The sequence below is a fragment of the Coprinopsis cinerea genome (assembly GCF_000182895.1).
Source record: "Coprinopsis cinerea okayama7#130 chromosome 5 map unlocalized cont3.5, whole genome shotgun sequence".
NCBI classification, from domain to species: Eukaryota; Fungi; Basidiomycota; class Agaricomycetes; order Agaricales; family Psathyrellaceae; genus Coprinopsis; species Coprinopsis cinerea.
In genome coordinates this window covers 64640-89289 of record NW_003307540.1, presented here as the reverse complement: position 1 = coordinate 89289, position 24650 = coordinate 64640, and the positions used below count along the sequence as shown (strand labels likewise).

At 51.7% G+C, this 24650-nt stretch overlaps 9 protein-coding genes across 9 annotated transcripts; 2 read left to right on the top strand and 7 right to left on the bottom strand.

The window, feature by feature from the left end:
• Positions 1–45: 45 nt before the first annotated feature.
• On the bottom strand, positions 46–421 carry CC1G_14530 (hypothetical protein; the record flags this gene model as incomplete). Its single annotated transcript, XM_002911052.1, has 3 exons — positions 46–142; positions 246–278; positions 360–421. 3 exons carry the CDS (start codon positions 419–421, stop codon positions 46–48), a joined length of 192 nt encoding a protein of 63 aa, XP_002911098.1.
• A 696-nt stretch (positions 422–1117) lies between these two features.
• On the bottom strand, positions 1118–2662 carry CC1G_08913 (hypothetical protein; the record flags this gene model as incomplete). Its single annotated transcript, XM_001839482.1, has 11 exons — positions 1118–1385; positions 1445–1605; positions 1661–1777; positions 1831–1875; positions 1931–1991; positions 2042–2072; positions 2126–2272; positions 2330–2383; positions 2441–2495; positions 2554–2566; positions 2619–2662. 11 exons carry the CDS (start codon positions 2660–2662, stop codon positions 1118–1120), a joined length of 996 nt encoding a protein of 331 aa, XP_001839534.1.
• A 1367-nt stretch (positions 2663–4029) lies between these two features.
• On the bottom strand, positions 4030–5579 carry CC1G_08914 (hypothetical protein; the record flags this gene model as incomplete). Its single annotated transcript, XM_001839483.2, has 10 exons — positions 4030–4324; positions 4373–4533; positions 4582–4698; positions 4753–4797; positions 4849–4909; positions 4968–4998; positions 5049–5312; positions 5365–5419; positions 5481–5493; positions 5548–5579. The coding sequence occupies 10 exons, from the start codon at positions 5577–5579 to the stop codon at positions 4030–4032; spliced, it is 1074 nt and encodes a 357-aa protein (XP_001839535.2).
• Positions 5580–7757: 2178 nt separating this feature from the next.
• Positions 7758–9297, bottom strand: CC1G_08915 (hypothetical protein; the record flags this gene model as incomplete). Its single annotated transcript, XM_001839484.1, has 10 exons — positions 7758–8079; positions 8133–8293; positions 8352–8513; positions 8568–8628; positions 8682–8712; positions 8769–8915; positions 8969–9022; positions 9076–9130; positions 9191–9203; positions 9260–9297. The coding sequence occupies 10 exons, from the start codon at positions 9295–9297 to the stop codon at positions 7758–7760; spliced, it is 1044 nt and encodes a 347-aa protein (XP_001839536.1).
• A 1855-nt stretch (positions 9298–11152) lies between these two features.
• CC1G_08916 (hypothetical protein) lies at positions 11153–12256 on the top strand (the record flags this gene model as incomplete). The annotated part of the gene is made up of 2 exons (XM_001839485.2): positions 11153–11459; positions 11511–12256. 2 exons carry the CDS (start codon positions 11153–11155, stop codon positions 12254–12256), a joined length of 1053 nt encoding a protein of 350 aa, XP_001839537.2.
• Positions 12257–12437: 181 nt separating this feature from the next.
• On the bottom strand, positions 12438–16138 carry CC1G_08917 (hypothetical protein; the record flags this gene model as incomplete). The annotated part of the gene is made up of 4 exons (XM_001839486.1): positions 12438–13376; positions 13429–15809; positions 15869–15919; positions 15967–16138. 4 exons carry the CDS (start codon positions 16136–16138, stop codon positions 12438–12440), a joined length of 3543 nt encoding a protein of 1180 aa, XP_001839538.1.
• Positions 16139–17514: 1376 nt separating this feature from the next.
• On the bottom strand, positions 17515–20730 carry CC1G_08918 (hypothetical protein; the record flags this gene model as incomplete). The annotated part of the gene is made up of 9 exons (XM_001839487.2): positions 17515–18119; positions 18182–18839; positions 18888–18984; positions 19047–19222; positions 19278–19413; positions 19467–19695; positions 19756–19957; positions 20012–20586; positions 20652–20730. 9 exons carry the CDS (start codon positions 20728–20730, stop codon positions 17515–17517), a joined length of 2757 nt encoding a protein of 918 aa, XP_001839539.2.
• Positions 20731–21052: 322 nt separating this feature from the next.
• On the top strand, positions 21053–23290 carry CC1G_08919 (hypothetical protein; the record flags this gene model as incomplete). The annotated part of the gene is made up of 7 exons (XM_001839488.2): positions 21053–21622; positions 21682–21782; positions 21849–22068; positions 22140–22490; positions 22542–22754; positions 22808–22948; positions 23012–23290. The coding sequence occupies 7 exons, from the start codon at positions 21053–21055 to the stop codon at positions 23288–23290; spliced, it is 1875 nt and encodes a 624-aa protein (XP_001839540.2).
• A 190-nt stretch (positions 23291–23480) lies between these two features.
• CC1G_08920 (hypothetical protein) lies at positions 23481–24499 on the bottom strand (the record flags this gene model as incomplete). The annotated part of the gene is made up of 3 exons (XM_001839489.1): positions 23481–23731; positions 23794–24282; positions 24349–24499. 3 exons carry the CDS (start codon positions 24497–24499, stop codon positions 23481–23483), a joined length of 891 nt encoding a protein of 296 aa, XP_001839541.1.
• Between the last annotated feature and the right edge of the window lie 151 nt (positions 24500–24650).

Here is a 24650-nt window from a genome sequence, read left to right as displayed (position 1 = left end):
AATTTCTCAGCGTCCTCTGAGGCGTTTCAGATTATTGATTTCATCTCACCAGGAGCCAGTACGCCACTTTCTCAAGTTGAAGCAATGGGAACAAACTTCGACAAAGATAGCAATACCAGTGGGAGCCCACGCCGTAGTTCGGCTATATCGTAGGCGAATGGCCTTCGTTAATCCCATGACTAGGGTGAATGCCATGATCTTGAATAAGCGGTAAGGACGATGAGCGCTCAACGTGAGCAAATCACCCACCGCGAGCCCGTTCACCATCAGAATACGACCTAATGTGAGGCACAACGTGAGTTGCTCTAGTGCTTTGAGTTGCCTTTTGTACTCTCCGTTCTAGAAGGGGCTGCACTGACCTCGGTTGCTCGACATCGCGACATGAGAAGTATCCCATCGCATTCCATTCGAGATCAACCATGGTCAACCGCACCCGAACCTAAACGAAATCGGGCAATGTTCGGGAACCTGGACATCCACTTAGTGCGCGCAGAGGCTTTGGCTCACGCCCGTCGGAGTCTCCTGCTGGAGAAGTTGTGTTGGGCTAAAAAAAAAAGACCATCGCGGGTACTTGAAAGAAGGGATGGATCAGCCTCGGATCCGCTAATGTTCCCGATAGTGACAGTAACCAATCGAGATCACCGACACCAAAGCGCTGAAACGCAGATTCTTTGAATCGTAACTAAATTCGAAGGGGTCCCACCTAAAGCACAGGTTAAGTGACGAGTCTTCGACATGGAATTTGGGCACCTCGGATATCCGATTGTCTATACATAGGTGGTTTAACCTGAATCTCTAAAGTTCGAAGCAGCTGGAACTGGAACCACATGATCCCAGAAAAGAAGCAACGCAGATGGCCTATTGCTGCCTCACGACGCTTAAACTCTCCCCGGAGATCGCACTCCCAGTCAAGAACGAAGGGAACTCAATGTAGTCATAACAGTTCGTAACATCTAACTAGTAAACCCGGTACATATTCCAAAACAATAAATCGAAGTCTATGGTCACAACAAGGAGTGAGATTATTTAACAGATATGGCGCACAATAGCAGCCTGGTACACTGGTCCTACAGACCATACAAGATAGAAAGAGCGATAATACACTGGTGCGTCGGCCTTACTTCGTATCGCTGACGTACACCTCGCTCGAGACGGTGACGAGCACATCGTTGTCTTTGCGATGTGTGTGTCTTCCGAAGTCATCCTCCATGGCAACGACACGAGAGGCGCCTGGGTGAGCTTGTGAGACTTTGAGTCTCGTGTTGGAGAGTGAGATGGAGTGACTAGAGGTAGCGCCGCCTCTCGAACCAGAGCTTCCAGTCCGACGTCCATTGTTGAGACTGGTGAGGAGGACGTTGGCGTACAGGCGACCAATGACATAATGGCTAACGAGGGAGGCAGAGCTTAGTCCGAACGCATATGTACTGGGAAGGAGAACACATACAAGGCGACGTGAATGAGATCTCCGGGGCGAGCCAAGAAGAATGCGAGGTTCAGGGATGCGACGACAGTGGTAGCGAGGGCGTTCTCTAGCGTGTTGCGGGTCAAAGTGTTCAAGAGATCCTTAGTCTCGGCGATTGCAATACGTTCCTTGTATCCGGCGAACTAAAGAGGCCCAGATGGAGCTGAATATACGAGCGGATTAAGCCAAGTTACTCACCACAGCCATCATCGAAGCGGTGATAATACCGTCGCACAGAAGGTGGGTTCCCAACTGCAAGCCGGCGAGCAAATTGACGTTCGCAGTCGGAGCTTTGCCTCCAAGGATTAAGAAGTACTGTTCCAATCTTGTCGGTAAGCGAGATATGTCTGGAGCGTTCTGTAACCTACTTGTGCAGCAACTGAGACTGCAAAGCCCATTCCAATGACCGCGAGCTTGACCGTAAAATGTTATTAAGGGCTTGTAAGCTCAACAAGAAGGAACACTTACAGAAGCCACAACCCCGGAAGCGATTTTCTCAATCTTCTTGGACGACAAAATGAAAATTCTCCTATTGTTAGGTAAGGGAAAGCGGTACGACTCTCTGTTCGACCAACGCACCAAGCAAAAAAGCTTTGAACCGAGGTAGCAACTGCATCGGGTGAGCGGATGGCTTCGAGAAAAAGGGCTCGAGGGGAAACACACCAACAGCGTTGAAAATTTGGAGGACTGGGGCACTCATCGAAGGAGTGAAGACAAGGGCCGGGTTGCTTATTGAAAGCACGAGCGAGTGCCACGCATTGTGAAATATAAGGCACACATTCACCGCTTCGAAGAGGACCATGAAGGTGACTGCCACAGAGAAATCGTGTTAGTATTTTCGGAGTAGCGCGAAGGGAGTGCACTCACCATATCCGTGAAGGCCCTTTTGTCGACTCCCAGTTGCATTGCTGGCGTAGGTGTCTAGCGCAGCAATCTTAAGAGACATCTTCGAGGCTATAAGTGGGACATGTCACTCACAAACTTGCACGACCAACGCCCCGAAAAGCATGAACGAAAGCACAGCCCCGACGAGCTAGAATTGTGCTGCTGAGTAATTTGAAGAATAATGCCCAGTTAAAGAGACTGCGTACCACAGGCCCTCCACTAGAGTCGCAGGTCAGTGAACCAACTTCAGAAAGAGGGGCGAACGACATACACCAAAGCGGGGTTGAGCGGAACCTCTGGAGCTGCATCTGACATTATTCCTTCGACGATTAGCGAAGAAACACCTGTATTCCGTGTGTGGTGGGAGCCAGGACGCGCCGAGCGCAGTGGTTTTACAAAAGAGCGAAAGGGAAAGGTGGGTAACTGAACCGTGCCAACCCCTCGACTTTGTATCTTCACATCTCCGCGACTTCCCCACGGAAGAAAAACCCGCCTGTGGGCTGGTACGTTATCTGCTAGCCCCTTTCAGTAATAACACCCGTCAGAGAATTTAACTTCGAAGGGGAGAACTTTGGGCGATGAGGTGCGATGAGAGGCTCATCCCATTTCTGGCAAATTCTGCGAAAAACAGGGACCGGGATCCGAGATGTGGAACGTTGGGTTACCCAAGTTGGGTATGTACTCAAGCGCGTGCGCCGTGTTGTGTTGGTACCTGTGCGGAGGATTGATATCGTTACGTTTATGACAGTGATAGAATACGTTAGAAGCGACGATGGAAGGTCTTGGGAACGAGAAGAAAGTCCTCGTTTACGACATTTGCGGGCATTCCCGCTTTTGAGTGGGTTTGGGTGAGAGTCACGGCTCTGAGTGTTCTCGTCGAGAGGTCTCGTGTGATCCTATCTTACGTCCTTCGAGCGCGCGTGTGTTGGTGGGATTCGAACATGAGAAAGGTATTCCTCTGGCAGGCAGCCTTACCGCCGGTTAGTTAGGGCGAGCTTCGACCCTTTTGCATACTATCAATTGCCCAGTAAAGGAGCCCTTTCATCCGAGGCACAGGTCTGTAGCCCAGAGCGATTTGTATCAACTTAGACGACACTTGACGAGCACACTTATTTTCAAAGATTGAGGCAGGACTTATGTTAGGCCGATTCCGTCGGTTCTTGCCTTACGACCACGCAAGTGTTGCTTCCGGTTCCTTGATATTGATGCGACAATCAGAAAGAGTCGTCTCCCCTAAGATTACGACCTAGTCGAGCGGGCAAGCAATACAGTAACGTTTATGTTTATAATTACCGCTTTACCAATGGCCTGTCCAGGGAGAGTCACTAACGAGAATACTTTAGGTGTCGATAGTGCCCAATGGCGAAGTCTGAATAGGGGACGGATATTCGTCATTCAAGGGCCCGGAGCCAAAGTATTGCTAGCAAGAACGGTCTCTCTGGATCCGTTACCCACAGCCCAGAACTTGAACTCGATTGAACGCTGTTACATAGCATCGGTCTCGACCTATATTCATGCGTGATTTGCCAACATGTTAATTTGCCGTTGAAGGACGGCTACAATCGCAAGATTTGAACGGTGTACTTTGATGCAATGTCCGTTGGGACCACAACAAGCGTTCGTGAAATTAATGCGATGGTCAAGTAAAGTATATTACATGCAAAATTGGGTCAGATAACCGTTTACTGATCCCTAATGTACACTTCCTTAGATACAGAGATCAACACGTCCGGACTACTTTTGTCCTGGTCGTGAACGGAACCGCCGGAGACGATACGTGAAGCCCGCTTGCTGTGGTTCGAAGGACCCAGCGTAGTCATCCCGATTCCAAAGCGCATGGTAGGGTTTCGGTGATTGATGGAAATCGAATGGCTGGAAGTCGTGTGTGTATTCCTCGAGTGTGAAGAGCCCATGCGACGTCGGTTGTTGAGACTCGCGAGGAGAACGTTGGCATAAAGTCTCCCGATGAGATAGTGACTGAGCTCAAGAATTAGCGGTCTGTTTGCGGGAGGTGGGAAAACCTACAAGGCGGCATGGATCATGTCACCGGGTCTGGCTAAGAAGAAGGCGAGGTTAAGGGAAGCGACCACAGTAGTTGCAAGGCCATTCTCGAGCGTATTCATGGTAAGCGCATTCAGAAGATTCTTCGTTTCAGTAATTGCAATACGTTCTTTGTATCCCGCAAACTGATGCCATTAGTGACGACCTTAAACGACGACACATAGGGTACTCACCACCATGATCATCGAGAGGGTAATCAACGCATCACAGACGAGGTGAAACGAAAGTTGGAGTCCAGCAAGGACATTCACGTTCGCTGTGGGTGCACGGCCGCTGATTAGATAAATAAACTGGAAGGGCGTCACTCAAGTCCAGCAGAGATAAAGTGATCCGGGTCCATGTACCTGCGTAGCCACACCGATGGCGAGCGCGAGCCCCGAGACCGCAAGCTGTGTTGATATTAGGCGTCACTCCTTCTCGGTAATTCATTAGTGACCCACCAAGGTGATCATCACCGACAATCCCTTCTCGATCTTCTTCGAGGAAAGAACCCAGATTCGCCTTGACGCTGTGGAGTGAGATTTTGATGGCCGTAAGGAACTCGACTTCGATAACGTACCAGCCGAAGAAGGCCTGGACGGTGCAGGCGACTGCATGATACCTATCAGCATGTAGTTAACCCAATCAGTAGAGGACTTACCAACGCCGTTCATCATTTGGAGTGCGGGTCCACTCGTGGCTGGAACGGTAGCAAGGGCGGGGTCTCTGAACGCCATGATAAAGGCATGCCATACAGAGTGGAATATCATCGATAAATTGGCGATTTCCAGGAGGGTAACGAATGCCACTTTCAAAACCAGTGTTGGCGTCGCAGGGCCCAATAGATGTATCGCTTTGTCCTCACCGAGGATGTGAAATCGCTTCTGCTGGTGCGTGGCGTTGAGAGCGTCCTGGGTATAGCTAACTTGATTGTGCGTCAGTCCGGGCCTCGAGGGGAAATAATTCCAGAGACCTACAAGCTTGAATGAAATATCCGCCGAAGAACATGAATGAGGCGAGTGACCCCACGAGCTAGGTTACGGCAGGCAAAGTGTCAAGTGTGTCCACGAGGAGGGGTAGGTACTTCACATACAATGGGACCAACTCTGGAGAGAGCCGCGTCAGATCCAAGGAAAATATGACTGAGAAGGTTTACGCACGTCAGTCGGGGGTCGGTCGTAGGAGTCGACATTTTCCTCTGTCACCCAGGTCACGTAACGACAGAAATAGGCCAGACGCCTTTGAAGTCGGAGAGAGGAGAAAGGAGGGTATGGAAAGAGGAGAACTGGGAAGAAAGGAACGGGAGCACTGGGGTAGGAATGACGGTCATAAAAAGTCAGGGCATGGTGCCTTATTGAGCTCACTGTCGCCCTTTCAGGCCCTCGCCGCCAGTTCCCGTCACACTCTCCCGCCCGCCAAGTCCGGTCCACGGATCGCGCAGCAACATCACTAAAAAACCCTGTTGGAGATATTTGGGCGGTGCCCATGCGATGTCCCTAGCCGCACAATGTCCTGGTCACCGCACGCGAGCGCACACAATCGCGGCGGCGCTGGTGCGAGAGTCACCAGATGCTTTGTCTCCACAGCGTCGCCGCGGTGAGTGAGATCTCACTCGCGCGTGCGGTCTCCGTGCGATCTCCCAAGTGCACCTGTACCAAGATACAATCGGGGCCTAGGACACCATATTTCGAGTCTTTTCTCGATTTTGTATAAAGAGAATTAGAATCCCATATATTTTCATCGTAGTGCAAATACATCTCCGAAACTTATCTACGCGGAATACCTACACTCACCGAAGGGGGCTGGCCATCCACCCGACTCGACCTGCTCAAATGTAATACCACATGTCAAAGGTACTGGATAAGTTGAAAAGACTGGTCAGCGCTTGAAGGTGAATCGGAAGCCTCAACATACCATCAAACCCGGTTCAACCACGCCCCAGCACCCTCGTCGCCATTTTCCGGACCTCTTCCCGTGTTATGGGCAACCCGCCTAGCAGAAAACATGAGTTTATATTGGGCGACTTGTCCATAGTCTCGCCTTTCACGATCATTGAACGTTCCAGCCCCAGAACCTTGAAACGATTGATTTTGACCTGTTGGACATTCTGGCCCGGGCGTTGTTTCTGAAAACGCGTTCTGCAGCTGCTATTCGTATGGAGAACGCTGGTCTAGGGCAGGGCGGTTTGTGGTACGCGCGAGATCTAAGTGGGCACAGGGGATGGATGTGGTTGAAAGTCAAGAAGGAATGGACGACGGATGCATAAGTAATTCCCCCAGGCACGATATCCCGAGCGGGGTTTGAATGACTTTGATGTAACTCCGACTCTTCGTGGTCTGGTTCGCCTCAGTATTGTTGCCTATACATTCAAGTCAATGGAGAAAATTTGGTATTTTGAAAAGGAAAGGCTTGTGCTTGCATGTCAGTGCTAGAATAAAACAAAAGGAGTGCAAGCCTGCCCATGAGACCTCTCAAAGTCGTGGCGTAGTTCTTGAGGTCGCCCACCCGGCGCGGCGGCAGGCGTGAGATCTCACGACCTCTCGGCGCTTACGGGCGATCTCAACCTCACCGCCTCGCTTTTGGTGAGGTAAGGCTCCCCCCGCTCCGGTTTCACGTCGAACTATAGAGACCGAATCTATGGTGCTGATAGCTACTTAAGTCTCACTATATACTTGGGCGGTGAAGCATATCGCCAACCCGGTTTTTTAGTGATGAAATGTACAACAAAGCAAATTTTGCAAAAATTCGACTAAATGAGGGCAGAAATCGAGGGTGGCCCGGACTCCGGTGTAGGATGGTGGTAGAAGGGGTTACAACACATGCAAGATCTGCGAAGGTCGCCCTAATTTCCAGCTTCTGGCAACGGGCGTACCAGCGGGGACCTGAAGGCTGAGGACCCGTCCTAAATGAGCGAGCCCGCCCTTCTAACGGAAGTATTCTGGCTTCCATCAACCAACGAAGGGCACCTAAGTGACATCTTATCAGGGAATACGGGAGTATATGGGAGTGTTCATTCCTCTCGTCCATTGCTTCCGCTGTAAAACTGTTAGAATTTTAGTCTCAGCAACGAGACGCGGACTGTTTACGATGACTACCTTGTAAGGGTAAATTGCACTTGGGCTCAGAGTATCGCGCACCGAAAATGGCTTCAGCAATAAAAGTATGTACATATTTGGAATTTAGAAGACTCAGAAGGAATTTGAAAAACATAGGTGATCCTGAACGATGAACTTTCTATCATGAAAACTTGACGATTCTCCAGAGAACGCAATACACCAAGACAGTTGGTGGTTACTTGAAATACATTGTGGCATTATACAGTACCATATAACAGGTGATTATCTACAGTAGATCGGGCCGAAAACTAGGGCTAATTTTCCACAAACACCTCCTTGGAGATTGAGACCAACATGTTCGAGTTTGGACTCGGTCCTTCGCCTCGCTCCTCGAGGTCCAAATCTCCGAGGGTGTGTGGTTTAGTGAATTGCGTCTCCGATGAAGACGTCAACATACCCGACTTCGCGTCAGTCGAGATAATGTGCGGCTGCTCTAACGTTCGAGCTGTTAATTTGATGGCTCCGCCATGGGAGGTAGAGTGGGTGGTTGCACCACGTTGGGAGTTGTGGAGTCGTCTTCGACTGTTCAAGCTGGCGAGGAGGACATTGGCGTAGAGCCTACCAATAACGTAATGGCTGCGAAGGCGATGAGTTCGTCGAAGAGCCAACTATTCCAACTCTGTACTCACAAAGCAAGATGGATTTGGTCACCAGGCCTGGCGAAGAAGAACGCGAGGTTGAGGGAGGCAAAGACGGTTGTGATGAGGCCGTTCTCAATGACATTAAGCGTAATCGAGTTGAGAACGCTCTTCGTTTCGGCAATGGCGATACGTCCCTTGTACCTCGAAAGCTAAAAGGATGAGCCCGGATCCTCCACTGACAAGGTTCACTAAAAGGTTTCAACTCACCAAGGCGACCATGGATATGGTAATGAGGAAGTCACAGATGAGAGCAGCACCCAACTGCAATCCGATTGTTGTACCGATCTTCTGGATAAGTGACCCATCCCGATTCAACATGATGAACTGCGCGCCCACGGTGATGGCGAGCATAAGTTCGGCAGCGGCGAACTAAAGATCGTTTTGGTTTATCATAGCGCATGTGCATCCCAAGAAGCCACCTACGAGTGCAATAAGCGCCGCTACGCCTTTCTCCCAGATGTTGGAAGCCAAAACTGAGACTCTCCTGAGAGAAAAGGATTGGGAACAGAAATTCTCTGTGGCTAAATCATATCCTACCAGGCGAAGAAGGTCTGCACCGAAGCGGCGACTATGGAAGCGGTATGCGATGAGTCCCATTTCATGGACTAAAGGATGTAAACGTACCTAGCCCGCTCAACATCTGGAGAATCGGCCCCGTCGCTGGGGGTCTGGTCATGGCGGACGGGTCAATAAGAGACTCAACAAGACCATGCCACGCGCTATCGAATATAAACGCGATGTTGACGATCTCGATGACAGCGATGAAGCCGACTGAACCTCTCAGTTGACTTGGTGGTATACGTAGTAAGAAAATGGGAACGCACCGAAGATAGGCAGCTTCTTACGGTCATCGGGGGTAAGGGTGGACCAGTAATGAACTGGAAAGGTTGTTCAGCTATACTGGCCTCATGACACAGAGTATAAAGCTTACACGCTTGAACGACGAACGCCCCAAACAACAAGAATGAGGCCAGAGCACCGACAAGCTGGTGGAAGTGGACGAGATGTCAGATCGCGTTCAGCGGAGAGCAGAATGAAAGTCGCACAATAGGGCCAACACTTGGCAATCGTAAGTAACTTGAAATCAACTGGAGTATCACAAATCATACACTTACAGAAGCGTAGGGCTGGGTAGTCCAGGAGCATCCGACATGGTGGAACACAGAAGCTCCTACGAGAAAGTTGGGACCCGAGGAACGATGGAGCCTTCGGTGGAAGGAGCTCCCACTAGCCTGGCGGGGAGACGATGAAAAAAAGGTTGACCAAAGTAAGAGTTTGGACGCCGGAGTCAGCTACCTTTTGAATAGGTCGCTCGCTAGCAGAGGCGAGCGTAGGCGAAAGCGACTTTCGTAAAGCCTGATGTTGGAAGGGGCAAGCGCTCCACGAGGAAAGACTCCACGCCGGTGCCATTGGTGCGTTCCCAATGACTGCCGTAACTGTAAGGGTCCTTTCAGGGATGTGGCGACGGTGCCTTCCATGTTGGCGGCAAGCGAGACTCAAATCTCGCTTAGAATTGTCCGATTGGTATGGACTTCCTTTCTCGTCCGAGGCTCACTGCATGGTTATTCGGGTCCAAGTTGAAGAGGGATGCCCCGATGCAGACCTGAGAAAGCCTGAGAAGTGGAGGCGATCGAGGAATGAGGGAGCATGAGCGCTTAAGCTCTAAGTCGTTTGGGCGCCCAAGCAGAATTGTTCATTGGGCTCTCGCAGGTGGTCGGTTGCATATGGCAAGTGGCGCATCATTAGCTGGCACGGGCTGGCTGCTAACTTGTAACGGCAGCAGAGGCTAGAGCCCGAAGGCCCGAAAAGGTAATGGGAGGGATTCGAGGCAAATACCAGGGCAAACGCTACTTAAATCGAGCACTTGGTGGCGTTCCTGGGACTTCTGGTTTGGTTTGATTGTTCTCCAACGATTCTGGCCTGGGGGGCTGGCAGAGTTTCGTCTGCATTGTGTCAATATTGGCATAGTCCAACCTCCTTCAGATGGTTCCGAGTTTGTCGTATTTCAGCTCCAGGACGCAACTCACATCTACGAGCCCTCTCCTCGGTGCACGATGTTCCCCACGTCGTCGGCAAACGAAGGAATTGAGCGAGACTACATACATCAGTCGCGACACGTTCGGAAGCAGTGTCAAGGCACAGTGTGCACTGATCTGCCGCCCACACCTCCAAGAACGCGAGTCTGATACACATTCATTGGTGTTTGCTCAGGCCAGCGTCTAGTCTCGTCCTGGGTCTTGCTGTGATCAGCGACGTCCAAGTCTGTACATACCACTTACAAGCCCGTTGTCACAGCCTACCTGAAACAGGCGGAGAGATGGGATGAGAAACCATGTCGAGATTCTTGATACGGGTGAGGTCAGTGTCTCTCCACAGTTGTCCTTACGCAGGCCTGACTCACGAATAATCCGCAACACTTGACAGGCATCCAAACTACGAGCCGCACGTTTCGGGCCCGCTAGCTCCGAGCGCAGCGCTCGAGGCGCGTCGATGAGCGCTTACTGTAGACGCTACCAGAATGCCGCACGACTGTCCGGCGAGTTGTCTTTGGCTGGATTCACAAGCAACTAGTATGCACCGTACGCACCCTCGAATACAACTATCGCGCTGAGAATCAGTCACGGCGATACCAAGCCAGTGACATCGTCTGCTCAGGCCATCGATAGCGCTCAAATCAGATGGCCACGTTCCTATCTGCATAGAAGGTAGTGGACAGTTGTGCTCATTCCATTTAGGAAAGAGGGTGACAAGATAGAGCATTCACTCGCAGCGATCGTATAAATGAACTGCTGCGCATCTATTTCACTTTGCTAATCACCCACGAGTACTGAACACAGTCTTCTATTGGTTCCTCTAAGTGACATGTGAACGCTGTAAGGCAAGAACTCGTATTGGGTCACTTTAGACGGTTCCAGTGAAAATGGGGCGTCTCTGGAAGCAGTACGTTATCTCATCCCTCACACCTGGAAGGACCCTCTTCTCTTTCTCGCTCTATCGTGTCTTGTGCAATGTCTACCGTGTCCGAATTCCAGAATCGCCTTTCAGAACTTCGCAGAAGCCGAGAGAGAAGGGAGAGGGAATGGGACCAGGAGGAGGCAGAGATATTAAAAGAGATGAAACGAGCGAAGGAGCTTGAGAAGGCAAAGAAAATCGCCGAGGAGAAGCGGAATCTACGGGCCAAAGAGAGGAAAGAGTGGAAAGGGGGCAAGGAAGGAGGAAACGTCTCCAATGAAACCATTCAGATGGGGAAGTGGGAGCAAGAGCGATTGGAAAGAGAGGCAGAGGAACTTTTGAAGAATCCGAACATGCGAAAGCGTAAGTACTTCAATCTTTCACGTCGATGTTGACTGATCTCATCGTACGTAGAGCCCCCAGCCGTAAGAAATGCTTCTAGTTCCGCAGCTGCGCTGCGTCACGGCTGCCCTCCACTCCCCGCTCAACCCGCCGTAGTAAAGCACCGCACGGCCAGGCAATCCAAGTCCAAGCAGGCCTTCCGACCATCGATCTACCCGTGCGTGGAGTGCGAATCTCAAAGCCCCCCTATCGTCTGTGTCCGCCGTTCCGAGCCATTTGTTGGCTCGAGCTCGAAAGGCCATCAGAGGCTAGCTCCAGGGACTGCATGCGAATTCTGCCATGACACCTGCCGCAGGTGTGTCCCGATCAACGACCCCGACCTCGTTCCCTGGCAGCAGAGAACCAAAGAAGATAACAAGGGCATGGAACCGGCGAGGCCTGGACTGGCAAAGGACACGGCATCTCGGGGTACTAAGAGGAGCCGGGAGCTTGCAGAGGTTGGGACGGAGAGAGCCACAGCGGCGACCAAGAAGATCAGACCCACCACCATCACCACCACTATCGAAAAAAAGCAGGACCAGCCCGCAAGTAGCAAGGTCAACCCAGCTGACGAGGTGAAAGGACTGAAGCACGAAATGAAAGTTCTGCGCAGGGAGTTCACGGCCCTGAAGGCCCAGGTTCGCGCTGGCCAAACCAGCGGCAGCATCTCGAAGCCTGCTGAGGTCATTGACTTGACAGGATTGGACGACGACGAAGACTCGGAAGTGGAGGTCAGGAACCACTGCCTCCGCCCTCGCACTGGTCGCATTCGTCTTTAGATAGCCGTCGGGTTGAGCTTGGCCAGTAGTACAGCCAGAGTTCTATGGGATGTATATAGCCATGTACATACTGATAGTCCGAACGAACCTAAATTCAAAAGCCTTGTATATGTATTCACAGGATCACTACATATGTGCGTAGACGAAGAATTACATGCCGGCGCTGATCTGCTATTTTCCTTCACGATTTCGACTGGCATTTCGGCTTATGCGCCTTCCAGTCCTTCTTCTGGCATTCCGTCGAGCAGTACCGGACGCGTTGACAAGCACTACAGGCCTTGAGCTTTGGCTTGCCTTGACCGCGGCAGACCGAACACTTGTGCTTGTCCGGACTTCGGGCGACGGTCTCGAGGTACGAAATGGCGAAGAGGGGTGAGAGGGCGATCCGGGTGACGTATGGTGCCAGGGGCTTCCAAAGCGGGTTCTTCATCATACCATCGACATCCTTTCCTTCCCCACAGGCGCAGAGAGGGTTTCCTTCCGTGGCAGTTGGGCCCGTCAAGGGTATCCTCCCAGTCGACTTATACTCGCAGTTTGGCCCGTGTGTCCACGAGGTTCGACACCGTTCGGCGAGTGCTGGGAGGAGTTGCTTCCATGCAAGAAGCTCGCCGTCGTATGTAGTGACATGAGCCATTGTTTCGCCGTGGATTAGTTTACTGAAAGGTTGACCGATGGTTTCGAGTCGCTCTTCGGTGAGGGGGAGCACATAGGCGTCGCAAGCGACGGTATGTAGCCCCAAGTCATAGCGGATATCGGAGACGAAGATGATGGTATCGGAGTCCTTGGTCTTCTTATCGCGAAGACAGAAGAGACGCTTGACGGACCCTCCCTGAACGCCGGCAGCCTGAACCATGATGGCATGGATCGTATCCTTCACGTAAACGAGAATATCAGGCTTCTTTTTCGCTCTAAGGGACTTCTCGCGAAGGGACAGCATGGAGCCTGTGTGGGCGTTGAACCACTGCGCCAGTTTGTTGCCTTTGATATCGACCGACGGAGATTTGGAGAGGTTGATTCGGTGGATGCTCCAGGGATTGAACATTCCGTCATGAGAAACGACCGGCCACGGGTTAATCTGCATCCCTTCAGGCATGAGAGACCGCGAAGGAGGGACAATGACCTGTGATCAGACCGGTAAGCACTCCATCCAGCTAGACGATGACAATATTCACCTCAATGTATCTGGATTTTCGTGCAAGGCGAAGACGATGGGAGCTCCCTTGCACAGGGAATGGGTAAATCAGGTCCTGAACTCGACCTCCGAGAGACACCCGGACGACACAAGGAGAGGGCTGTGAGATGGTTGGCACCATGGAGCTGCCCTGGACGCAGAATTGACCGATTGATTGGTCGGCCGTAATGTCAATGTGGGCGGTGAAGCTGATCGCGAGCTCACACTGCTCGTCGAGTTCAACGCTGGCAGTAGAAACTGTGCCAATCTCGGACAGGATTGCGTGCCCTATGGCGGACGTCGAGTGCAAGCGTGGTGCAGGGAAAGAATATCGAGATGGGAGAGGTGCTTCGGGAAGGATGTAGACGTGGTTGGAGTCCATAAGTTTCGCGCTGAACACTCGAAGCTCTAGCCCCAGCTTGGGGACCAGCACCATGCATACCGCAGGGGTATTCCTAACGCTCAAACCCACGTTCATGAGCTGAGGTGGCTCAATATTCACAAGAGAGCACGCGGGTGCAACAAAAGAGATGACGAGGGGAGAGTTCCCCCGCCACCCAGCCCGATCTTCTTCGAATACAACTTGGGGCCGTGATTTGGTGCCGACTAGAACCGCCCTCCCGAATGCTGCGTGAATCGAGGTGAAGATGTTATGAGAGCGAGTGCCAAAGAGATCGCATTGAAGGGGAGGGGTCCCGATTTGTTCGGGGTCTGCTTTCTCTAAAACTGCCACTTCGTGACGTGGAACAACTAAGACAATGCGGACGAGATCGGGTACGCTGTCCCATGCAGCGAAAGGCCCGACTTTCGAAGCAGGGGGGTGAAAAAACGATGGACGATGGACGCTATGGCGAAGGAGTTGGCCACAGAAGTCTTGGTAATGAAGGGTATCCATTGGAGGAGGAATAGTGGCGAATGTAGCATGGTGGAGGTAGACGAGTCGTTCCATGGTTGCGTTCCAAACAGAATCGGACGGCTGGAGATGGGTACGGACTAGCTTCAAGAACAGAACGAAAGCTTCTCGGGTAAATCGCGCAAGGTTTGAAGCGCTTATCGCCCGCAAAAGATTTTTCTGGTTGGCGGCCCAGAAATTAGTTGCGGTCTCTTGGCCATAGAGTTCCTGGTAAATATCGTAGAGAAGGGTACCCAGTTGGTCAGGATCAAAGTTTGATCGAAGGATCATCGTGGCATTGGGTGCTGCGAGAATATCTCCTGAGGTCGGTCTCTTCCATGTCGTGACTTGATGGAACTGGTCGATGCCGTCCTTCTTCTTCGATAAGACTTGTTTCATCAAAAGCTCATTACTGTTGGATCGTGAGGAGAATCCACAGAGGTAGTCGACAGGCACAATCCCGATAAGGAGGCCCATGACTGTGATGTCAGCCTTCATGTTCTCGTTGAATTCCTTGGTAGCGTTTTTCCCGATATGGAGGAGTGATTCGGTGTAAAGGACACTGAAGACAGAGGGGGACAGAAGGGGCGAAGCAGCAACGATAACGTTGAATAAACCGATGTGGTCCTCCAAGTTCGAAGTATGAATGACATTAAAGCACGAGGGCGCGCCACCTTCGCTGTTCGTGTATTCGTCGGGGTCGAGTTGGATGAGGCTGGTCTTCCAAGGGGCAACTGGAAGACCGAGCCGCAGCGTCCCCGTAGCGTGATGCGACCGCAGCGCATGCGACACAGCGGTAGCTTCCCCGGCGAAGAAACGAACGACGGGCTTCTGTACGGAAAGGAAAGCCAAGCGGTAGGAACCGCACCAAGCCCTAAATTGCTCCTTGGTAGCCTTGGTGACGTCGGCGAGCGAGACCTCCTTTTTGGAGTTCCCTATGACTGCGGCATGGTGAAATGGGATGAGGGGGTCGCTTCCGTAGTGAAAGGAGGAACCTTCGGCACCCAGCGAGTACACGAAGGTTGGGTTGATTTCCGTCGCTTCGGCGATTTCCTTCGCGCTGGAGAAAGTCGTCCCGGTTTTCCAGTACCGCCGAAAGCTGTCCATTAGGAACATTGGGCCGTTCATGACTAACGGTCCGGCCGATCGAAGTATCGCAGCATTGTTTCTGTCGCGGTTGTCGTCGCATGTCTTCTTGAGGCCGGCGGCGATGGACTTCTGGCGGTCGTCCGGAAGGTTGGGCATGTCCATGTAAAGGGCCCAATGACGTCGAACCTCGGACAGAGTATAGCTGGTGCACATACGCAGAGAACAAGCATAGGGGGAAGCTCTCCAGGTGCTCATGGATTCGGAATGGCCGATGAGCTTGTCGCATTGTGCGATCAGCGCCGATCGTGACTTCTTGTCGATTTTGAAGTGGAAGAAGGTGTTCCAGAGGACCTGAAAAGGCTGATCGTCGATGATCATGGTAAACAAGAGGATGTTTCGCGCTGAATGGCAGCTAAAGTGAGCATACTACTGTTGTTTCAAGGTTTCCCCAATCACGCACCCAGAACAGCAGGGTCGAAGTCGCTGCAAGTGAAATCGAGGATACGAGTCGCTGGGATGATATTAGAAGTGGGACTAGAGGACGGCGTGAAAGCATACCTTTGTCTGGTTCAGTGAAGATGGTATAAAGAACGTTTCGCGGATCTCCACATCCGAGGAGCAACATCTTTGCAGGCTCCTCAACGGGGAGGTCAACCGTCAACGAGATAGGGCTTGTATTGCCAAAAGGATAGAAAAAGTACTTGCTGGGCCAGAACAGTAGTTGAGACATGGTTGTGGTGGTCCGAAGGGAAGAAAGAACGCTCACCACGTTTCTCTTGAGCACAGACCAATCTGGGAAAGAACCAAGCAAGTGCAAACGTCAGGCGACCTGAGTTTAGGCGCCCATAGCCCAATCCGGCCCATTCTGAGCCAGATTCTCATCCTCGTCCGCGAAACTTGCCTCGAAGTTTGTTTCAACTTCCAAGACATCCCACTGCCGTGCCATTCCTGGTCTAGCCAAGCGCCGGAGATTCCAGGGAGGAGCTGACAGGGTGGGATGCGATAATGACGGTAAGAATGGAGAGTCGCCTTTTCCTATGAGTTGAATGGCAGGAAGGCAAATGAAACAATTCCATTTCGACGAGAAGATGGTGGTCGGAAGAATAGAGAAGTCTCCTGCGCGAAACGTGGCGTCGCTGATTAGGCGATCTTATCTTATCAGCGCCGCGTTTCGAACCCTGGCCGAGCAGATGAATTTTCGAGTAGGCTGCATTGACCAGTGGATGGGGTATCGAACATGTACAAGAGGGTATAGATAGGGTCAAGTACAATTCAAAATGGGAGGTATCTGTGCTTCCCTGTATTTCAAAGTCATCATCCTGGTTTCTGCGGCGTGCATCAGGAACTTGGCAAAAAAGTTCCCACCTTTTCGGCAGTATTCCTCAGTATTCCCGCGTTGCCGGCTTTCCAGGCCCAAAAAGGTGGAAAGTCGGAAAGCGTGCCGGTCGCGCCGGCGATTAGGCCCGTTCGTTTATTATTTTCTCTCGTTCCTTCAGCCTCCTCGACGCTCGTCGGCCTCAACCCGCTGTCCTTGAGTGGAACGCCCTGAAGGGTTTCAGACTTCATACCAGGAGTCCCCGGCATGCGCGTGCACCAGCCTCAAGCCCCTCCCCCTCTATCCCGCACCCTTTTTCCCATCAAGGACGACATTCCATACAACTTCAAACCAAAGCGGAGGAGGGCATAACGGCGCCAGAGGAGCTGGGCAGTGGGCACTGGCAGACCGCTGTGGTATGGTTGAAAATGCTGTTTATTGGGACTAGATTTGTGTAATATATAACCGTACCATCTACAGACTACCAACATGGTCGTCAGTTTGTAAGGAATTCATGGGAGTGGTGGTCGGCGTGGCGGTTGACAAAATAGGCTCGAAAGGCGTCCAATGACGTATGGTATTCAAAGTCCTGGTCAACTGTGTCCTGCCCAAACACCGGAAGTAGATGGGCTGCGCGGGCTATCGAACTAGTGGGTTGCAGGCCAGTAAATGGCAAATATCCGGGCCTGTTGGGCAAGAGGCCTGGGCTTAGGCAGTGGCCATGGCCCCTATCGCTGTCGCTTATATAAGTGTGTGCCTAACCTGTGCCGCGCCATGTGTAACTCATGGGATCACATGATGGTAAAGTCACATGGCGAAAAGTATGTGGAAACCTTGGCGCGCAAAACCATCTCCCAACAGAACCCGAGCCCAACAGGCCCGGAATCCACCGATATCACCTGCATAGTTGGCTCCTCATTTTCGTCCATCTCGGGGGTGACGACGAACATTCCCGTGTCTTCGTCGGGTTCGTCTTGTTCCAGGTTGAACCAATTGACTAACGCACACAGGTGCTCTCGCTTCTTGTAGGTGAACGAGAAAAAAAGCTGAACGCGAGCCACAGTCAATCCCAGCATCCCGCTTGCAGCCTCGTCGGTGACTACGAAGACAGTATCTCGGCGGGGGTGCCCGTGAAACGACGGAGTGGACCGTATCCTCTCGCGAATCAGCCCTCCAGTGCCGCTAACGTCGCTCGGTGCGTAAAACGTTGACGTTGCCGAGTGGTGGACGAATATCTGACCGTAAAATTTAGGGCATTCGGCAAGAGGCGGCCTCCGATCGGGTGCGTCGGGGTTGTCGATGGCGTGGAGGTAGCGACGAAACTCGAGCGGGAACGTTGGGAACTGGAGGGCGTTTGACAGCTGCTCAAGGTTTCTGGGGTACAGATTCCGAGGCTCTGCGTTCAGGGAATATTATGTGGTGAGTTGTTGTCCACTAATGGGGCGAGTAACGACTTACGACGTCTTGAAGACAAGGAAACGGAGAAAATCGCATCTGGCGAGCGCTCCCCTGGCGTTGGTCCGCTGTCCTCGCCATCAGTTTCTTCCGTTTCGTCGTCGCTGTCATCGTCATCACCGTCGTGCTCATTGCTGTCATTCCCATCATCGTCATCCTCGCCTCCCTCGTTCTCTGTATCCCCGGTAGCCCGCTCCGCATTTGCAAGCGCGGCCTCGATGTACGACGATGTGGTCCCAACCAGCAGCCCCTTTGCAGCAAGTTTTTGGCGCAATGCCTCCAGCTTGTCAAGCCTTGTCAGGGTACTCAGCATCTGGTGCAGGGCTTTGTACCGACTACTTCGGCGCCACGGCCTCTTCACAGCAGCGATATGCTTGGACTCTGTAATTGAAGAATCAAGGCCGTTTGGGCAGCCAAACATCGGGATGAGCTCCGCGTAATGAGAGAGGGCGTGCTGTCTCGGGAGTGAAATGGAGGTACGGACGCCAACCTCGATGAAGACCTTCCGAAGTTCGTGAAACTGATCAACCAGGGACTTGAAACGTTCGAGAACAGGGGCGGATATTGAATTTCTTCGAACAATGTAGCATGCATCGATGAATGTCGAGAGGCACTGGACCATCTTGGAAGGTAAGTAACCCGCTACTGCTGCGAGGTATACCTGAGACTGATCAGCTACGCTCTTTCCATTTGTAACAGGCCCACTCACCTTCATGAGCGCCTTTGAATCATCACCGGTCCATTGGTTGAAATCGCGCCCGTCGGGAAAGCGACGTAAGCCGGCGAATGGTGGGACTGCCGCAATTCTGGTTCAATGGGTGAATGAGGTAAGTAATCTATCTCCAATCGAGAGCCACAACACACTGACCGGTGGTCTATGTCCTCCAGGATCTCCTCGCTTCGTTTGGTGCCGTGAACACGTTGAAGATATTCCCCGACCCATGTCACCAGATGGTCCTTAAATGTTCCTTTGATTAACTGATGAAGGATATCGGGAGCGAGGAGTTCATGTATGTCGGCGCGGGGGAAAAAGTACGTGAACGGCTGTTATTTCTGTGGTAAGCAACAGCATACAATTAGAGAGACATGTTGTACGTACCACGTAATCTGATCTTATACCGTAGTCATCCCATAGGATACCAGGATCAAACACTCGGGTGAGAATGTCTGTCTTGAGGTGCGAGCGCCAAGGGCTATCTGGAACATCGTCGAGCTGACCACTTGGGGCTGTACATCTGCCGGAGAAAGGAATTAAGTACGAGCAAACGCGACGGTGTTCGAGGCTCACCTTGGGCACCAGTTGGATACTACCCCTGACAACCAGATCTGCTCTGGATAATCAGCAATGTACGGGCCTAATCCAAAGATTGCGCGACGGTAATGGCCATCAGGGCACTTCAGAACGTAGTAGGTAGTCATGTACGGTCGGAGTGGCTTAAACACTGTCTCTAGACACTTGTGGTACAACTGACGACAAAAGCGTTGGAATGCTGGCTTCTTTCGCTGGCGTTTGCTAGCTAACATTATGATAATGTTAAGTCACAATAAACCATTGAGATTGGAAAGTGGAAGCGCACCTTTCGGGATGGGAAGGAATGCAACGGGCAAGACGCCGCTCCCATGAGCGCGTCGTGCCGTGTTGTGAAGGTTACCAACAGACATGTAAACAGGATGATACTCCTGGTGCCCCGTTGCAACAGAGACTGTCGTTTTGTCACTGCCAGCAACGATAGGGACAAACATTGTCCCAAAATTAGCTTTGTCCTCCGAGAGAAGATCCTGTTACGAGTCCGTTAGGAGTCGTATCAAGGCGCCGAAATTAGTAAAACTGACAACCGTAGAGGGAGAAAAAGAACTACGAACTCCTTGTTTCCAAGCCCAAGTCCCAGACATGAGATTTGACCAAACGGGTTGCCCGTCAGCTGTAAACTCTCTGTATGGCTGGTAGTCGATTTTTGATTCAAACTCGGGGTTTGAAAACTGTTCTTCAACGAGGGAGAGGATGTCCCGGGCATTCAGCTCATAGGTTTCCAGCATCCACTTCGGTTTCTCGCCGCTGGGCTGTGGACCTGTGTAGCGAAACTTGAAGGTGGTCCATGGCGCCGGTCCTTGTTGGATTTCATCGATGGTATCGTACATATCTTGAGCTGTTTTCCAGCGAAAGGAATCGGGGTGCCCATGTTTGATGGCGTGTGCTCGCCAGAGGTCGAAACCAGAGCCGATATCTGCTCGTGACGATTCCAGCTGAACGTAATGGTACATTGTGGTGTCAAATTCGATACGATCGTTGAATGGCTCCCAAGGATTACTACTGGGGAAATTTGGCGCAGCGCTAGAGGGTGGATCTGGGACGGGACTGCTGATATGGCCTGCATCCACAAAATCCCCGTTGATATCGCAAGGTTTTGCTGGTACAAAATCGCAGGCCTTAGTATAGACTAGACTATTATGTTGTGAGATCGTAACCACGTACCACATGAGAAGGTATGCCTTTGACGTGAAGTTGGGGCTGGCTTTAGCTCAGCTCCTGCATCTTTGTGAACGGAATTCATGTGGCGCTTCAGTCCGCCGCTCGATTTGCATGGCTTTCCGCAGAGTAAGCAATTATGCATTGAAGCAATGGCTGTGGCCTGTCGAGGGGAGGCAACTCGAATATGATGGAGGGAAGGACTACGTGGCAGAGCGATAGGTACCACTTGGTACCACCGGCGAATAAATCAAATACAAAGTCAGGTGGGCGGGGCTTGGGGCGGGCACCCATCAAATTACCAAGCACCCCCGTACGATGCGCGCCCCGTCTTTCCGAATAGTAAGTTGAAGGCCAAATTGTGCCTTGTGCCAGCACATTTAATTCTCGACTCTTGCAGAGCCCCCATGTCGACGAAGTCACACCGAACCCGCAGTTCGGCAAAAACCAATGCACCTGCTCTAGCCACATCTGACGGCGACACTGCAAACACGGTTGCTGCTATGCCCAAGACCAGGCAACACTCTGCGCGCCAGCAGAATGTGAAGGCCTCTGGCAAGTCTCCGGAGACAACCACAACAACCAAGACTCGGAGTCGTAACTCCAAGTCGCAGACACCGATGGCTGTCAACGTCGCCACTCCACCTTCCGGCTCCAAGCCCCAGAACTCCAGCAACGTCGAGGAAACGTCCATACCATCTGCCAAGGCGAAGAAGAAGCCAGGTATAGGGAAGAAAACCAGTTCCGTGGCACCGCTCCAGCCACACCAGATCCAGGCGTTGTCCCAGATTGCCCAGCTCGACTTGGCTCGGAAGAATCAAGACTGGAAGCGGGAGTTGGCTATCCAACGCCAGTTCCCAGAACGGATCTCCAGAAGTATGGTTGTACCAGATGTGGAACACAATGCAAGGTTGGGTCGGTTAGCCTCGGATGTTGAGTTGGACAAAGAGCTGTGTGGCGGTGTTGGTCATTCTACTGTGCGTCTGTTTCTTCCACGTGCGATATGATAAGTAATCAAAACTCAACTTGATTACAGCCTTTGTCGTCGACTGTCAAGACTGGCAGTGTGACTGAAGTCTGCAGAATAGAAGATGACGGTCAAGAACAGGAAGAGAGGGAACGGTTAAGCGAGCAGAGGTGAGTCATCTGTTTGTGCGACAACGATTCGTGATCTAATCTTTTCTTCCATTGGCCTCTGTGTAGTACCAACACTGCTCTTCTGCCCAAGGTGTACTCATACGGAGGGCGCCGGGTTGTGGAACCAACTGATTCCGACGACGAAGAACAGGCTCTTGTTGGGGGACTTGACGAGGGTGATATTGACGACATCCGGCCTCAGTTCAAGGACGATCATCGTAACCCAGGGATGCTTAACGATCTGGTATCATCGCCGGTGAAACTAAAGCATGATGTAAAGCAGAAGGTACGTGGACACTGCAGTATAGAGCTAGATGTAACCTTACAAGTTGCCTTGGCCCTCTTTGGGTGCTTCAGCCAATGCCATCGAAAGGCGTACTGAAGCGAGGGAAGTCTGCTGCGATCTCAACTGTAACTCCCACACAGCCCAGCAAGCCTTTGGCCGCTATAGGCAAGGGGAAGGCACTGTTCGTGCAACCTTCGTCACATTTGAAACCCCCTCGTGCCATCGCAACTCCTACTCCTAGCCCCACCATTCGTTCTTCCAAGTTGTCCATTCCGGCGTCGTTGAATCATGCTCTATATCTTTCCGAGGAACCTTTCCAGCACTTCCGATCCGACTCTCCCGAGTTCCTCCACACTGTTTCCGATATTTACACTAGGGTCTATGGACCACACGTTGATGTTGACGCTGAAGCAGTCTCAGAGGTATGTGGTGCTGACTGTGTGCTTTGCGAATGGTGCTTCACTTATCGTTAGGCGTATCGTCAAATCAATGTGAAGCGCTCTAAGATCGCCTCCGAGGTTTTTAACCTCGTCAAGCTACACTTTCAGGGACGCGAGTACATCACAAACCCGGGCCTTGTCCGAAGCCATGCTCGTTGGGGGCTGAGAGGCGACGGCTTTGCTTGGTATGCCAAACCTGCGCCCATCGCGGTTGCTGGAATGCGAGGAAAGGTTGCAAACTATGTGGTACGTCCATCCTCTGCGCACGAGAGTAAATAAGCATACTCATGCTTCTCCAGGAGCCTGATGGGCTGTTCCAATCACCTTTCATTGTCAAGACAGCTAAGAAATTCATGAAACACGCCGATGGATCGAAGATTCTCCATCCAATGAGCGCCACAAATCCTCCAATTGGTCTGTACACGATCATCCTTGCTTCGGTAAGCTTTTTTGTCAATTTGGCTACTATCTAGCTTCTGACTACTTCGCAATTATTCTCAAAGCTCTATCGAGCGTTCCAGGTCTTTCTAACGAACCCCGATTTCTTGGATAGCCAAAGTGACAATCCAAAGAGCGTTCCGAAGTTCTCCAGCGACAACTTTTGCGAACAAATAGGGCGTTACAGTTGCCAGCTCAAAGGGCTCTCAACTCGGCGATGGGAGGCGATCTTGGAGCCTGTGATGGCACCTCTTATACCGGAAGCACCCGTTTTTGACATTGCGGACCTCTCTGATTGTGGTGAGGACATCTACGTACCTGCTAGTCCAGTAAAGCGTCGTTGAGCTGCTTTTTACTTACCACACCGCGCTCACTGGCCATCCCTGCTATTCGCCGACCCATATTTTCTAGATATCCAACTTTCCACTGATATTCTGGCTTTTTGTGCCTGAATCGGCCCGACTTTCCAGTAAATTACACATAACTTTCCTAATATACTACTTTTCGCTGCTTTTCGCATGTTTCCGGCACTTTTTACGACTTTTTCGGTTGCAAAAAGCCCCGGAAAGTAAATTGCATAGTTACTGATGTGTTTGCGGTAGAACCTGTGCGGTCGGCTTCAAGATCCACCTGCGAAACCGACATTGTGCGAGGTAGCTGCGTGGGCCGAGTTTGTACATCAAGTATGACTTCACGGTAAGCGGGCGGTGGATCGTTTGGGTCCTGGTCACGCTTCGAAATTGGGTTGAAGGCCTCGAAGATATCGAAAGGCGTCGACAATGGAACTAACGCGGCAACATCTCTAATCAGCACACTTTAGAGCAAGATAATTGGAGGGTAAACGCACCTGTAGAGTTATGATTGATCCGTCTCCTCCGCCGAAAGAAGAAAACAAAGGCAATAACCAGAAGGGAGACTACCACCAGTCCTCCAATGGCTATTCCGACAATCCCTCCGGTTGGTATTGATCCCTGAGAGGGTTTGGCCGCTTGCGTCTCGACCATCTGTATTGAGGTGACAACGTGCGTTGACAATCCCCCATTCTGCCCAGCGACGCGGGTCCTACCAGAGTGGGACCTCTCTCGCCAATCTGTCCCGTTGTAGTCGATCCAATCCATCATAAACTCCCCTCCCTCTCGATACGTAATTGTGAGCGAGTGGTTTCCGAACGGAAGGAACCCGCTGTCGTCGAGATACAGCCATGGAACGTCATATTGAGCTTCTGTGTGGCATTCGCGTTCTACTGGGTATGTTGTGGAGTCGTCTATGGTGAAGTCGACCTTGATCAGGTCCGTGCAATTGGCCGGCACTGCGCCATAGACCATTACACCCGTTCCTGAATCATGAGCGGCAAAATGAGCGATGAGTGCGGCGTCCTCAGCGAGGATTACTTACTACTTACCTTCGAAGTGAAATGACGCGGAGCTCCCTTCGCTGTTTGTGACATGTAAGGTGCGTCCGACCATACCACCACGGGCGACGGTTCGAAGGGACCAGTCACCGTCATAATGGATTTGCGGGTGTCTGTCGTCCACTGAGAACCAGGAAGACATGCTTTCTGAGAATTGTGGACCGTCCAAGGGTAGTACGATGGGAGCGTGCAAAGAAAAGAGTGGTCGCACTGTCGCAGCCAGCGCGACGTACTAAGGGATAAATACGACATCTGGCAGAGTTCCATAACGTTGCGGAGGATGCAGAGGCTGT